The sequence below is a fragment of the Stegodyphus dumicola genome, chromosome 11 (assembly GCF_044657685.1).
Source record: "Stegodyphus dumicola isolate Sdum_Otavi_A_Nest chromosome 11, ASM4465768v1".
Classification (NCBI taxonomy): domain Eukaryota; kingdom Metazoa; phylum Arthropoda; class Arachnida; order Araneae; family Eresidae; genus Stegodyphus; species Stegodyphus dumicola.
In genome coordinates this window covers 118,780,166-118,797,545 of record NC_140778.1, presented here as the reverse complement: position 1 = coordinate 118,797,545, position 17,380 = coordinate 118,780,166, and the positions used below count along the sequence as shown (strand labels likewise).

Here is a 17,380-nt window from a genome sequence, read left to right as displayed (position 1 = left end):
ACTTGTCATTGATTTATAGTTAAACACATATTATATAGGGCACATTGAAGGCTTTTGTACCTTTGCTGCAAAATGATACTTTCCAGTATTAATACAGTTGATGCCCTCGTTCTTTATGGGTTTAGTTAATTTATACATGATTTTCTGATATGTTTTATGAGAAAATAATTTCCTTCTTCTATGACGTCCTTTATATTCGATGGCGTTATCTTTTCGATTTTAGTCAAAATCAAAGCATGCAGTGGCTAAAACTAAAACTAAAAAAATAATCATTTAAATTTCAAAACATATAGATTCACTTATTTTGCACATCAACCCATATCGGTACATAAAATGAAGTTTCTTGAAAACAAAGAATTAAACTGCAATAATTAGGATTCTGTCTCACAATTTGTTGGCCAAATTGTTGGCAAATATGACGGCTCGATATGCGGATTTGTTATTCTACCAGATTTCGATGAAAGGCGAACGGGCTGGCTGCATGGTTGGGCGTTGTGGTTTCATCGATGTAAATGTGAAAATGAACTAGATTCATCCACGATGGCATTTAATCTCTTAGCCCAATTACTCTTTTGTGTTTTTACCATATTCCAATAACCATAATCAGAACATAGGCTATATCATAATGCACAATATTAATTCCGTCGTATCTATGTGTAACAAGTAAAAACGGTAACAATATATCATATAATTTAGCATCTCATATATAATAACTCTAATATCACATTCCCATACACCCTCCCAAAAAAGATTTGGTAACTCTCAACGTTAATTACACCAATTCGAAAATTAAGATTGAAATTACATTGGATCAATTCATGGCATAGTAGTTCTAAAGTATGAAAATAATGGCTATAGAATTTTAGCTATAATTTTATTCGTTCTTTAAGTATAAAATTATTTGACATCGGTTTAAAAAATAATCTCTGTTGCTTAATGTACACGGATATTTCCTTGTAAATTATTACAAATTTCAGTATGCTATTTTTCTAAAACAAAGCCAGCTATCTTTAAATGTTATATGAAGCATCGATTTGTTTGAAGTTAGCATGCATTGATAGCATCACAGCATACTATTAAGTAACCAGATAAACAACCATAAACATATTAAAGTACGCTTCTTATTTAACTCGATACAATATAGTAATAATTTTCTTACTTCTGGTTGTAGGCCCTTGTACGCCAAATCCATGCGAAAACGGAGGAACCTGCTTGAATATTCTGAACTCTTACAAGTGCGTGTGTCTAAGTGCTTACACTGGTTTGAAGTGTGAAACCAAAAGTAAGAAACAAATGCAAACATTGCGTTTTTATAAAACAAATTGTCAATTGTATATACACAAATCTCTTTTTGTGTTCCTAAAAAATCTCTTTATTCGCAATGTGAACAGATACTTCTTAAGCAGACTGTGTTTATTGTTTTTCTAATAAAGGGTTAGTAATTTGCTTAGGTGTGTATTTTATAATAATCTCTTAAAACGGTAAGATGATTAAGCTTTAGACATATATAAATTCGAAACTGATATATAAACCTCTCCAAAATTTGGAAAGGCGCAATTCCGCGCAAATTTTGGAGAAAGTCATGAAATGTCCTTTACAAACCTTATATATTGTGGTAGACTCTAGGATCTTAGTTTCAAAGCGACCCTTTAGACTCCTGCCATGATTATAACTGATGCTAAGGTTAAATGGTGTTATACAGTTTGAACTGGTTGGTTTGTGGTGAAACACTCCAGAATCGTCTTTTCACGGAGACACATGGAGTCAGGTATTATCTTTTAACTTAAATTAACCCAAAAATTGACCAATAAGCAAATTACTTCTTTCAATCTGCTTCTCTGTTTTTCTATCATCTTTCTTTAAGGAAGACTATCCTTCTTTGTGCGTCATTTTGCATCTAAGTGGTCTGGATCTTTATTATAAACACTTGCTTACATATATCTTTGCTTATAGCTACAGAAACTTAAAAAAATTGCATTTATAGATAACCATTTAAGGGAAAAAAACCCGATTAGTCCACGATTCGGCTTTTCTCTATTTTTTTCCTTCTTTCTCTAATCTTTCTTAAGGGATCTTCTTTCCTTCTGCCACATTTTGCATCTACACTCATGTCCATAAATTAAGGATAATGCAAAATCAGGCAAAGGAAGAGTTAGAAGCAAAACAAATTTGGGTACTTTTCCGTTTTGCCGGCGCAAGCGATAAAGTCGCCAATAACGGTACAACTGATGCCAAACGGAATATTCTCGCTGGTAACCTTTTACGCATCATTTTCAAAACAAGTCGCAGCTTTTTCTTATCAGACTGGTTGTTTCTTACAATACTGGCATATAGAATACATAGAATTTTTATCAGATAGTTCAGTTTATGTCTAAGGCCATTTTCGGTAATTAAGTCAATTGGGATGCAATCACAGCGCTTATCCGAAGCCGAAAATATAGAAAAGGTAAAGTCAAGGGTTAAATTCATCCATTCTAATGAGAATGCATTAGCGAAGTAAAGCAATGCAGTTTTACATAATTTCTGAGTAAGCTATTCGTACGAATTGAAATATTTCTTGCATTTAAACTTGTGTTCCAAATTAAGATTTAACTTGAAATGAATGTAGATAATTACTGAGAGCATTAGATTTTTGTAGAGTAGTTTACGTGAGATGAGATCGCTTGGGGTCACATGATATGAACCGGCGAATCAGGATGTTGAACCATGAAAGCACAGTAAATTCTTAAATTAATGTCTTTTTACAAATTTATTTTCTTTATTTATTGGCTTTTTATAAAATTTTAAGCGATATTAAAATGTTTACGCCTTCTTTTTTTAAAAGAATTCTTAGAACTAATATTTTTTATGTGTATACTGTATGTTGTCGCCAATAAAGTCTGCTTGGCGAGATTTGCGCCGGCGAAACGGAAAAGTACCCAAATGGGACTTATTTGTAAAGCTTATTTATTAAACAAAAGGTAAAGAACAAAAAAAGATGCTATATGTTTGATATTATTAAAAAAATTAGCGGTTTTTTCTCCCTGGAGCAAATTGCAAAAAATACCTATTTACAAAAAACCAATATTACATGGTTGGTATGATTGCTAATACATTGTATGTCTCCCAGACGATGCAATACAGTCCGTACAACGCCTAGGCATGCTGAGTATCAAATTATCGATCTGATCTTGGGGGATATTACACCACTCAAAACGCAATGCTCTCCGAAGTTCCGGTAGACATGAAGGAGGAAGTTGACGGGCTGCAACTCGTCGTTTAAGCATGTCCCACACGTGATCTACTGGATTCAAGTCCGGTGAGGATGCTGGCCAGTTCATACGGGTGATATCCTCCGATTGAAGGTATTTGCTTACGATGTTTGCACTGTGACGATGGGCGTTGTCATCCATAAACACAAATTGTGCGCCCATGGCGCCACGACGCAAACGTACATGTTGCTCCAGAATGACGTCCCGATAGATTTGGCTTGTCATGGTTACAATTTGAACATGCAGGTCAATTCTGGAACCCAGAATAATTCCACCCCAAACGAGCACTCCTGCACCACCATAACGGTGTCGTTCAATAATGTTTATATGAAAGTCCGGTGAGAATCAGACTGCAAGGTAAACCTGGACTCGTCGGAAAACATCACACAAGCCCAATGTTGCGGTGTCCACAATGCACGCTCTCTGCTCCAGGCTAACCGCAGGCTAAAGTGAGTTGCAGTAAGTGGAACGCATCTGACAGGTCTACGAGCATATAGACCAATCTGTCCTAAGCGTCTGTACACGGTCTGCCTTGAACGTTTCTTACCAGAGGCTGAACACTGCTCGCGAGACAGGTTTGAGGTTGTGCGACGCCCGTTTCTTTTGGCAGTAACTGCCAAATACCGGTCCTCATTCGGCGTTGTAACTCTGGGGCGACCTGTGCTGTAACGTCTACTCACATTACCATCATCTTGGAATCGTGCCAAAGCCTGGAGATGACACTCTGAGCAATTCCAAGTTCGTCTGATACTTCCAGTTGGGTACGCCCACATTCCAGACGGCCGATAATTCTACCACGTAAAAAATAATCCAAATGCGTCCTTTGTGTCATAACTATTCGGTTTGATACTTGCACTGAAATGCTTATAAAGCGCTTGCGAACAATTTTACTTCTTTGCCTGTATTCCTTATATATCATTCTCTTACACTCTCGTCATTGTGACGTACCATCGGTGTCATCTGGTTACTTCCTGAAATTTGCATATGGTTCATGAAGATGTGTGTAGTGATTTTACAGGTGATATATTTACTTTAGAGTTCGATTTCCGCGTGACTCCGAATTATCCTTAATTTATGGACATGAGTGTAATATACTGGGACTTTTACTGTGAACATCTGCGCATCCGTATGTTTGCTTATATCTTCAGCATTTTAAAGAGAATAATTTAAAATTAATTAAAAAAATACTATGATTTATATTCAACATTTATCTTTTATGATTCAAATAGCTTGTCAGCTGTGTCTTCTTTTCTTAGATCTTTGCGATACAAATCCATGCAGAAATGGCGGTTCATGTCACTTGGTTAACGAAGACTTTGAATGCAAGTGTAAATCACCTTACTCAGGAAAGTTGTGTGAGAAAGGTATTTGATTTTAACATTTCAAATAGAAAGTTTTAATTACTTTTGTTTAAGAAACCAAAAGTTCATTTTATGTAATTAATATTACGTTTCAGATCCCTGTATCTCAAACCCTTGTCAGAACGGTGGTACATGTAACGTTATTAGAAGTGGTTTTACATGTTCCTGCAAGCTACCGTACTTTGGACATTTATGTGAAGAAAGTACGTCTCAAATTTAAAAATTCAGAACATGTCTTTTATTATTAACTAACAAATTTGTATGATTGCTCCTTACAATCCACATGAGGTGGATAAACATTTGCATGAGCCCTTTTGTTGCTTTTTCCTGTACGTCTATGAATGTGACCTTATTTCTCTTAAAACGTGCTCCGTGATTGTGATACTAGTGTCAGGAATAAGTGAAGAGGTAAAATCCTAGTATACGGTGCAGCCTTGGCGTGATTTTGAAAATTATCGCCAACAACAAAAATTACCAAAAGAACGTTCTATGTATATATACTGATAGTATATTATACACTATATACTAAGTATATACTATGTATAACTATATATATTCTTTGAATACCCGTTTACTACTCATCGTATATGTCCCGTTTTTACTGCTCATCATAAAAGTCGCCAAAAGTAGCCAAATCCAGTGTGCACCGGATACTAGGATTAAACCAGTGATTAATTGTCATATTAAAAACTGCAAACTTGTAATTTTGGCAACCGAGGGAATGTGTACCTTAGCAATACACATCAAACTCACATTTTAAAAAGCTGCATAATATTAAACTCAGAAATTATTTTTAATATCTCACTTCGTATTCGAATCTTATAAGTCAAATCAAAATTCTGCACAAAATGTTCGTAAACGCTATGGAATTTATTTTTTCCCTTATGTTTACGTTTTTGTGTGTTTTTTTCAGAAGAATATTCAGCGAGAAAGCCTTAACTTTCTGACTTAAGTAATCATACTACTAACCATGTGAATAAAAAAGCAAGGATATTTGGTTACAAGGTTTTGATGTTATTCTTTTGATCCTCGATATCTAAATCTCTGCACCCTGGTGGAACATCCAGTTAAATTTGACGACAAACATAAATGCACCTGCATAGATTTCTACTCAGGATATTATGCGAAATACGTTTTATTTGATCACATACGTGTTATATGAACACACATATTTCTTAGGTTTTGAAGCAAGAAAATACTGTTGCATACATATACGGCTTAGTAACTGATTGAATGCACAAGTCGGATAAAAAGTTAATAAAATTTTATTCTAATCACAAGAAATATAACAAAACGCTGGCTTGTTCCTCAGAGATATTCGTACAATATCACCCAATATGAACAACAGCTATATTTTAAAGCACTAAATCATTAAATAGAAAGCAATCCAAAGAGCAGAGAAAGCTAATACGATCTCACCGTGAGTTCGCTATATTCAACAAGCAACAGTTATCTAAACAACAACTGAGTTGCGATGTTTCCCTCCGGCTTTTACAACTTTTTAAATCGGCTACGCGAGACAATTCTAGCAATTTCTGGAAAGCAAAAAGAATAGAACTACCGCTACAGCTAAACACACTAGTCAATTACATTTATTCGAATTAAATATAAATTAAAAGAGATATTTATTTATTAAATGTGAAATATTTATTTATTAAATGTGCTTTTGTATTTTTCATTTTCCGGCGTAGCATTCCCTTAATTTTCGTCACGCGCTACATTGCACAGGGAATAATACAATTTTAATTCTAATTCTATTAAAAATATCTAACTAAATAGGAAATTCGTAACAATATTTTTAAATATTTAACTAAATTCATTTTAGATCCATGTGATCCAAATCCTTGCAAGAATGCAGGCAGTTGTATAATTTATAATGGAGATCATTTTTGCTTCTGTCAACATCCGTATTCAGGCAGATTGTGTGAAAAAGGTACAAGGTACTTCTTTCAATTAAGTATTAAATTACTATGTTTTTATAAGTTTTAGCGTAAATATAAATATCAGGTTGCATTGTAAGTCTCTGATCTCATGTTTCAGATCCCTGCAGCTCAAGTCCTTGTCAGAATGGAGGCAGATGTAGTGTTAGTCATGGAGAATACAATTGCACCTGCCCACCTTTCTATTCAGGGAAACAATGCGAGAAAGGTTTTTGATTATTTATTATTCAGACGCTCTAAATTTATTGCTTATCAAAATTTATTTTTAATATAGAATAATGCAAATAATGCTCTTTTCTCTTCTCCTGTACTTGAAAACTCTTGTAAATGTATTATCCTTACAAACAGATTGTACTGCGGATCTCTTTGCATATGAAGAGCATGCTAAATAGGCATTTAGCTTTAAATAATATACTGTAAAGGCCGCTATTTTCGCGAGGCTTTAATTTTCGCGAGCCCGTCGTAATCGCGAAAATTTAAGTCTCGCGAAATACTTTTTTTTTCCGCCTAATAATAAAAAATCAATAATTTTTCACTTACCCAAAATTTAATGATTTATTGCACAGTTAAAAGCTTTTTCTTGACAACTTTCTTTCTTATAACTATTTTTTGAATAATATACAACTATATTTCTCGAATATAAAACAATAAAATTAATAGAAGGCAGCTCATTTACTTAGAATATTATTTATACCAGCTTCTTTGAAGCCATTCAAAATTATCTCGTGCTTGGCTTCAATACCGTTAAATACGCACACAAGCCAAGAAGCGTGAATCGGTTTTAGTCGTTATATTTCAAGTAAGCAGATTCTTTTTCTTTTAAAAATTGAAGCTCATTAGAATACCACTCAATAAACTCATTCTTTAGCAAACGCTTGAACTCGCCATTTAGACGGGAACGGCGGAAGGAAGAACTTTTCGGACAACAGGAAGTTTCTTAAAATGCTTTATGCAAAAGATGTACTTTTGGAATTTTTCAACTTTCTCAACTTTACTTAGGTACCTTTGAAATTTTTCAACTTTCGGTTCTGTTCATATAAAATTTGCGAAATTTTCAACTCGCGAAATCACGTTATATTCATTTTCGCGAAAATAAGGACTTTTACAGTAATTAAAGATTCTAAGTAATGTAATTATAAAGATTTGATTCTAAGAAAGGAAATAAAATAGTATAAAAATATTATGTTTACAAAAACTTGAGTTTAAGTGTAAATATCGAAAAACTCATTTTAAATCTCCGATCTCACATTTCAGATCCCTGCAGCTCAAGTCCTTGTCAGAATGCAGGCAGATGTAACGTTGTTGATGGAAACTATGACTGCACCTGCCCATCTGCTTACATAGGAAAACAATGTGAAAAAAGTACTTGATTATTATTGAACTTTTAAATTGATTACTTTTCAAAAATTATATTTAACGTGGAATAACGCAAATGAAGTTCATTAATCTTTCCTACTCTCATCTCTTTGAAATAAAAAAAAAAAAAAAAAAACTCTTCAAAACTGTTTGTAAATGCATTGTCTGATGGTTGTTATTCTCAGGACATTTTACAAATGTATGTCATTCTGTGGCAGACTTACATCAAGTAACATTAACTACATTTTCTGTATAGTCACTATCCACTTGTTATGACTCCAGCGGGATTCCCGTTAATTCTCTTACATTTAGTTTCTCATTCAATACGTTTCATTTTCAGAAAGTGTAACTATAACAGAATTGTTTGAATCAACATTGTGAACCGAGTGGAAAAGCAGAGCTCTTAAGGGGACTCATACATCTTAAAACCCATAAGATCTTCGAATACGTGATTGTTGCAAGAATTGAGATAACTTACTTATTTTAAAAGCAATTACTTCTAACTTTTTACAGCTGACTACCTAATATAGCTGCTTTCTGAAATAGTAATCAGAAAGCTTGTGTTGCCACAAATATTTTTATAATTTAATACGCTTTGTGACAAAAGTTTTACTCATGATTCCACCTTGCATGCACAGTTTAAAACATTCTATTGCATAATTTTATTCATATTTAATATATAACTTTAATAACATTTGCAAACTATTGTGAACCAAAAATTCTAAGAATTTCATGTTAAATTTTTATTTTATTTGAAGTTGAGTTTATAAAATGTATTTTGTTAAAACAATCTGTAATGTTTTTGTGCATACATTTTTTTAATATTAAAATTTGCATCAGATGTTTGGTTCAGGTAAATCGGTTCATGATAATGCCCATATAAAGAATTCCATCATTTTTCAAGTGCGTACCATTAGCAATTTTTAAAATATCATGCGCGCAAGGTGGAAATATGACTAAATATTTTGTCACAAAGTAGATTAAATTATAAATATATTTTTGGCAACACAAACTTTCTGGTTACTAGTTCCCAAAGCAGCTATATTATATACTCAGCTGTAAAAAGTTGAAAGTAATTGCTTTTAAAATAAATAAAATATCCCAGTTCTTGCAACAGTCACATATTCGAAGATCGTAAGGGTTTTAAGGTGTATGAGCCCCTTAATCCTAAGACCAACAATATTTTTTTCTCTTCAGCAGTATTTGGCTACATAGCGTTTAGCCGTAACGATGCTGGTCCAGAAACAATTAGCGTATTGTTACGAATTTTGTATTCAGATAAATAATTTTAATAGAATTGTGAGGATTATGTTAATTTTATTAACAGTTAAATTTTGAGTTAAACTTCCTTTCCTATCGCTTCTTAACTTCAACTTACCACTTCCGGCCAGAACGTAGTTTTATAATCAGGTCTAGATACTAAGGAAGAGCGGTATTTAACCGCGAAGTTCTACTGTCTGAGAGAGAGAGATACCAGATATTCTGGCAGTACTCATCCACCTTTTAGGCTACTCTCTCGTAAGCTATTATTACGCTCAGGCGTACTTTACGCCCTTGATAGCTTCGCAGTCAATTAGCGTTAAGGGGCCAACTCTGTTAGAATCTTGATAGCTTCGGCTATATCTCTTTAGTTAAGATTAGTTTAGTTTAGTTCTTAGTTTCTTAAGTTCAAGCCCAAGTGTTGGCTTTATTGTACAACTCCAACGCGGAGTTATTTTAAATCTTATTCGAGTAATAAAGGAGTTATTTTACCCTTCTATCTTGTTGTGTCCTGTCACACAAATTCAATCGATTATTCGCTTATCAGTTCTTAAGATTCAACATCACTTTCAACGTTAATTTAGAATTACACCGTGAAGAATTCTACAGAATTGCAATTAAAATTGCTGTATTTTCCTGTGCAATGTAAGGCGAGACGAATTTTAAGAGAAAGCTATGTCGGAAAAATAAAATACAGGAGCACGTGCACTTAACATTGAGTAAAAGCTTATCTCGGCAACTTATATTTAAATTGAATAAGTATTACTGAACACTATGTTAGCTATAACCGTAATTCCTCTTATTTCTTTCCAGAGATCACGATAAGAAGAAAACGCTAGAACTCTATAGCGCGCCCGGTTAGAGAAAAAACTCTTTAAAGCCGGAGAGAGACATTCCAGTTCAGTTGTTCACTTAGCTGTTGTTGTCATTTTTGCGAGTTCAGCGTGATATTGAATTAGATTTCTTCCTGCTTTGCGTTTTACTCTAACGTTTTCAGTAGTTTGAAGAATAACTACTGAATATATTCCGTGATATTGTGAACACTTGTACGAATATTTCTGGGAGAAAGTTCAAGCATTCTGATACATTTCTCTTGATAAAAATAAATTTTATTAACATTTCATCGGACTTGTGTATTCAATCTATTACGAATCCGCAGGCAGGCAACAGTGTTCCTTCCCATTACTTTCAAATGGGATTTGCTCATAATCTGGTCGTATAGGATCCGCATGTGCTAGAATTTTTGGACGTGCTGAACCCCATTATGCCGGTTTATCAAATTTTAATCTTCATATTAAATTTTAAACTGACACTTACCAGACATTAATGCATAAATGACTGAGAAAGATAAAAACCTAAATACATTTTATATCCTAAATATCCCTGTTATACCCTAAATATCTCTTATATAATATATTAAACTGTGCAGAGAGCAGATTGTCTCGTGACGCAGAACATAAATCAGTGAATATTACTACGTATACATTTAAAAAAATTAAAAATAATAAAAATATTTTGTAATTTGGCAGTAAATTTTGTTATACCAAAAACTTTAAGTGAAGGTAATTCAAAATCTCGAGCGATTGACGACAAGTGAAACAGACGTACTTACAATTAAAGTAATGGCAGGAACAACAGTTAACTTGAAACTCTAACTGAGAAGTATTAAATTTATTAAATTTGGAATCTCCCCCGGAGGAATATTTATTTCCATGTCTTTTATTGGTTTTTAATTCGACGATTTTCTACTGTTAGTTCCTATTACTAACTTTATCAACATTCATGAATTCCCAAAGCTCTCTAGGTCATTCAGCAAGAAACCTCTTCCTGGTATCGTAATAACAGCTCCCAGGTTATGAGAAGATAAAACATTTCTATTTTTGAAAATTTCCTATGGATAGTGTATTTTATAGGACCATAATTGTAGTTTCTAACATTTGCATCATAAATCTTAGTTTCCCCCCCTCAAAACTTGTAATCTCTCGCAAAGAGATAAGGTATATAGTTGAAATATATTTATATTGCCAGAATATAAATTTTTTTCAGATATTATAAAGCAATCTAAATAGTAGCACATCATATTTAGCGCAGTGCTAATAACAGTACTAAGCTACGTCGTATGCTGTGTTGCTTCTTGCAATGTGACAGATGAAGTATTGTGTTTAATTAGATTTATAAATTAGGTACTGTAAATGCTAGATCTATAAATTAGCTTCATCTAGTACTACTCTTACAATCGAATATCGCCGACCTACCGTAAATTTATGCCTTTAATCTATTAACTCTAACTGAACACGGAAAACAAAAATAAATAAATAAATAAATAAATAAAATACACTAGCAGAAATATCCTTGCAGTTTATATTAAATTTAACATTTATCTGAAACATTTCCTTCATGTATGAATTCTGCCTGGTGCGACCATTGCTTTTTAAAGTTTAGCAGTGTTGTTAGTACCTTCTATTTTTCTTTCCCGTTTTCTCAATCGCAGATAACTTTCTGCATGGTAACACGCTGAATCATTCAGCCTAATAGATATTCACTTTAAAATGTCACTCACTATGGACTTAACAGATAGAACTGTCTGCAGTGATAGTTCGACCTTAATTCAATTGCCTACGTGGCCAGTCAGCGATTGAATGTTAAAATCGCTTAACACTGGTAGTTCGGTTCCGGATTAGAATCTCTGCGAACGGGCTCGCTGCATGGGTGTTATTGTGGTCTTCAACCATGTGCAAAGTGTATACGAGCCAACTTCCCTTATAACGACCTCGAAGGAGGCATTTCTTCCCTTTAGCAGATAGCCCTCGTGTGCTTTGCCATGATCCAATAAAATAAACTAAAACGATGATCGAAGAAAGTATCGTATTGTAAACTACAAATTTGTATTTTTTATAACCGGAGAAATGTCGGTCTTAGGAATACACACCACCTTCTAAATTCGTGTTTTTAAGAAGCTATATAATATAAAAATCAAAAACTATTTTGTCTCTCTCTTTTAGTGTTCGAATATGATACCTAAAAAAACACTATGCAGAAAATGTTCGTAAACGGTACGGAGGTATTATATTTTCTTACTTTTTCGTGTGTTATTTTCAGAAGAATATTCAGCTAGCCATTTGTTTTCTTGCTTCAGTTGTCAAACTACAAACCATGTGAATATGAAAGCAAGAATAATTGGTTAAAAATTTTTAGCTTCATTGCTTAGATCTCTGCAATCCATATACATGCTTACTTAAGGGTGGATTATGCGATTAAATTTACGACAAATGTAAACGCACGTGCGTAGCTTTCTACTCGAGACCATTTTGCGAAATAGTTTTTCAAATATAAACGCACGTGCGTAGCTTTCTACTCGGGACAATTTTGCGAAATAGATTTTTCAAATGTAAACGCACGTGCGTAGCTTTCTACTCGGGACCATTTTGCGAAATAGGTTTTTTTCGATCGCTCATATACTTAAGCACACATATTAGTATTAGACTTAAGCACACATATTTTTTAGTTTTTGAAGTAAGAGGATACTTTAAGTCTTAAATCATTTATTTTTAGATCCCTGTAATCCAAATCCTTGCAAGAATGCAGGCAGTTGTATAGTTTATAATGGAGATTATTTATGCGTGTGTCAGCATCCGTATTCAGGAAGATTCTGTGAAAACGGTACTGCTTTCAATTAACTATTAAATTACTATGATTTTAAACGTTTTAGCAAAAATAAAATATCTGGAAACTGATTTTAAGTCTCTAATCTCATGTTTCAGATCCCTGCAGCTCAAGTCCTTGTCAGAATGGAGGCAGCTGTAGCGTTGTTGGTGCAAATTATGATGGCATGTGCCCATTTCCCTACTCTGGAAAACAATGTGAAAAATGTATTTGATTATTATTCAGACGTTCTAAATTGATTACTTATCAAAAATTATTTTCAATGTAGAAAAAATTAGCTTATTTCTCTTCTCGTGACCTTGAAATCCACACCTTTTCAAAATTGGTTGTAAACGCATTGCTTTTAAAAATGAGATAGTACTGCCGATCTCTCTGTATATGAAGAGCACGTTAAATTACTTTGAATAAAATGATTACAAATTGCAGTAATGTTATTACAGGACTTGGGTCTAAGAAACAATCCGTAATATTTAAATTCTCAGCTTTCTTATTAAGTCATTTTTGTAGCTTTTTTATAGCTAGGTCATTCCCAAAGTAGCTGGACCAGCTGATTCGCAATTATCAGCTAAACGTAATATCATTTAGTTCTTAAGTCCAAATTAGCTTAATGTAATAACATATATTGTGTCAAATGTGATGATAGAAGCGTGTGGTCTAAGGGATGTAAAATTAAAGTAACTTACCCCCAAAAGAGGACACTTCAAATAATGTGAATTAAGTAATATTTATTATATCTTGACATCATAAAATTTTGAATTAATAGCAGCATAAATTAAGTAAATATCGCCAGACAGAAGCTTATTAACCGTTATCGAATAGCGGCTGAAAGAAACAGTCCTACCATTTGAAACCTAACCTTTCGTACAAGAAGTGCGTAATATTCCAATCAAAGTAAATCTCAGTCCATCGTGTATAAACAAAGTTTCATGAGAAAAAATATCAAATTTTATAACGGAGGAAATTGAGTTGGCAGGTTATTCCAATATATTTTAGAAGAAGCACAAGGTGGATATTCATATCATCCTGAAAGTGGAACACGTGCACATGAAGTTCTTTCGAGGATATTTCAATTCCAATATATTTTTGAAGAATCGTAGAACCTCGTTAATTTACTGCATTAGTTAGCATCTAGATAATTTTAGTTGAATCTTCAGTACCAATTTCTTTACTCGGCGAAATACATTACTCTACACACAATATGGAGATGGTAATCAAAAAAGAACGAAAAAAACAAACATGGCGCACACGTCAGCCGAGGTCAAGACAGCCAGAAGAGCGACCTACACCTTCAGAGCCCAACAGCAGAAGGAGAAATCGGTTGTAGTCGCCAATCTCGCTTTGTCATTGAGCGGTCAACAGACTCGATGTTGAATAAATGTGGATGCTTGCCTGCACACTCAGTATCTTCTTTATTAAATAATGTAGTAAAATTTCGATTATATGCAAATACCGGGAATATGGTACTGCCAACTGATCAAATATGCCCGGTTAGCTGCCTTACCTAGGAAAGGTCGTAAAAACAACTTTAATTGTAACGTAGCCTAGCTTAAGAATGGAAAACTTTAGACAAATTTAAATATACATCTGATAGCTCTACAAATGAGGTAAATGATTTGAAATCCTACTAGGTAATAATGTACTGGACTGTTTTAGCAAATAAACTTTGTGAAATGTCTAACTTCCTAGTCAAAACGGCATTGAGGCAAAAAATGAAGATTCCTTACTTGATCCCTATTTTGCGGTTATTATTCTCAGGAAAGTTTACAAATGTATATAATTCTGTGGCAGCCTTACATCAAGTAAGATTAATTACATTTTCTTCATAGACATTCTCTACTTGTTATGACACCAGCGGGTTTCTTCCATAATTACCTTACCTTTAGTTTCTCACTCAATAAGCTTCATTTTCAGGAAGTGTAACGACAAAAGAACTGTTTGAATAAACACTATGAACTGAGTGTAGGTAATCCAAGTAGTTAATCTAACAATAGGTTTTTCTTCTTCGCAATATTTGGCTACATAACGTTCAGCCACAACGATGTTCGCCACGAAACAATTAGTGTATACATCGCCATTACTTTCAAATCATTTGCTCATAGTCTTGTCACATAGGATTCGCATGTGCTAGGTTTATTAGACATTTTGTATCACATTGTGCCGCCTTATCGAATTTTATTCTTCATATGGAATTTTAAAATAAGACCTATTAGAAATTAAGGCAAGAAAGACTAAGGAAAATCAAAATTAGATACCTCTTCTAAATTTTAAAATAACATTTATGAAATGTTTGAGCAAGTAGAAATACGAAATCATTTTAAATTTCTATCTCTTCAAAACTATCAGTTCTTTCTACCGATCAAATTTCGTTTCCCTGTTACCTGAATCTATGTCATAGTTGCAGTTAATGTAATAACGGAGTTAATGAAAATTATTTCCTCATAAACATAGTTTCGTACTGCTTAATATCACGTGTAAAAGGTATTTGCCTCTATTTAAACTTAATAAATGACGAACAGAAAACTGTTATGAATAACTGACGCAAAAAATTGTTTTACCATCTTAGATTCCTATATGGATATTGGAATTTTTTTTTTTTGAAGAATTTAATTGTAAATATGAATATATGAAAAGTGTAAAAAGACACTGACTATAAGTAAAAATTTTTTGTACTGCAGATCTCGTTAAGTTAATAAAAGTATGAAGCAAAAGTTCTCATGTTTTCTTTATGCGCAAATCTATTAAAATTAACTCGGAATTAACAATTAACCCGGACTTATGCTTGAAAACATGGAACAATCAGACTTATGCTTGAAAACATGGTATGTACTCATTCTAGTATAGTTCATTTTAATACCTTTAATCATCTAATTTAAGGAATTGTATTTAATTTTCATCTTTTCAATTGAAACGACAGGTAGGATCTCGAGTATGTCCGGATTAATAAACTTAATTACGCATTAAAATGTTTTCTATGAAAAGATGTTTGCATGCTTTTGTCATGATTTTTCATATTAGATTTTATAGTTACAGAGTGTTCGTGCGGTAAAAATTCATCTTGTTCCTTCGATGAAAATGGGTTCAAGCGGTGCGCATGTATAGATGGTTATGAGGAAATCAACGGAGTATGCAAAGGTAGGTAATTCATGCAATGTAATGTTCAGTTTGTGTGAATGCTTTTTTTTCACAGTGCATTGTTACCAAAATACCTGTACGTAAATTAAACAACTCATCCGTTGAATGCACATTTGAAGTTAAAATTCCAATATACGGAAAATATTTAACTCTTTCACAGCGAAGTCTTCCGAAACGGCCGTGTATTCAGACATCGGCAGACCCGAAAGCCTATGCTCATTTTCTACCTGGTACATTCCCCTATCACGTTAGTGCATTCGAAAATCTCACAAATAGTGTTTGAAATAAGTCTAAGGTATTTCAATTAAAAAATTATTAAGCGCTTTTATTAAAACTGCTGGAATTTGAAACAAAATTGCAAAGTTCGAATTTCAAATAAAAATCAATGCAGAAATTATGTGCCTGAACAGGAAAAAATTATAAACTAAAAATTGGTCAATAATAAAACTCAATCTTTGGTTAAAGATTTGGTACTTTTCTATTATTGGGAACTGATTCAGAAATATTCGTATAGCACGCAATTTTTGATACGTATATTTATGTGTGCATGTACGTATGAATGTTTGGGTATACATACACAACATGTATACACGTACCTACCTACATACATGCACACATACATTTCTGAATCCGGTCCCAATAACAGAAAATTATCAAAATAATTTATCACCATTGTAGGCTATTTTTATAGAATATAGAATGCGTAAATAAATCTAATATAAAAAAATTTTTCTACACATTAAAATTATAATAATTTTAATATATTGTCGTAATAGTAGCTGAGTAATATAAGGAGGATGCAGAAGATTTCAGTATCCTGATGTACTTCCACTATATACTAAATGTCATTGAAATAGTCACAAAGGTTAAAAATGGTTCAAATAGAAATTAAAAAATAGTAATAAAAGAAGGAATAATTAGAATATAATGACATAATTCTAATGTCACTGAACGCTAAATGTCACTGAAGTAATCGAAAGGGTTAAAAATGGCTCAAATAGAAGTTCTAAAAATAGTTACAAAATTTAAAATTTTGATTTTCCGATTGGAAGCATTAGGAAACAAATATCATATCCTATATAACAGTTATCTTTAGAAATTGGGAAGAAAAACGATACAATCTTAATTCAATAAAGCAGCTACTTTAGTTTATTAATTAATTGATTATGGCAAAGCAAGCAATGATTAATCTTAATTCAATAAAGCAACGATACAATCTTAATTCAATAAAGCAGCTATTTTAGTTTATTAATTAATTGATTATGGCAAAGCAAGCAATGATTATATATGTCAGGAGATAGAAGTACTTCTGTGGAGAATTTTTCTAAGAAAATTTCTTACATTCTACGTGGCGAAAAGAAGGAAAATCTTCTTGCTAGCTGACATTCTTTTGAAACCGATAAAAACTAGCAATGTT

The 17,380-nt window shown here is 33.0% G+C and overlaps 1 protein-coding gene across 1 annotated transcript in view; it reads left to right on the top strand.

The window, feature by feature from the left end:
• LOC118189391 (uncharacterized) overlaps window positions 1-17,380 on the top strand; it is a 307,097-nt gene that overhangs the window by 138,099 nt on the left and 151,618 nt on the right. Inside the window, exons 28-35 of the mRNA XM_085826350.1 lie at window positions 1,172-1,282; window positions 4,481-4,615; window positions 4,708-4,815; window positions 6,653-6,760; window positions 7,807-7,914; window positions 12,721-12,828; window positions 12,930-13,037; window positions 15,847-15,963. Of these exons, the coding sequence (XP_085682476.1) occupies window positions 1,172-1,282; window positions 4,481-4,615; window positions 4,708-4,815; window positions 6,653-6,760; window positions 7,807-7,914; window positions 12,721-12,828; window positions 12,930-13,037; window positions 15,847-15,963 (903 nt within the window). The remainder of the gene's footprint in view (window positions 1-1,171; window positions 1,283-4,480; window positions 4,616-4,707; window positions 4,816-6,652; window positions 6,761-7,806; window positions 7,915-12,720; window positions 12,829-12,929; window positions 13,038-15,846; window positions 15,964-17,380) is intronic.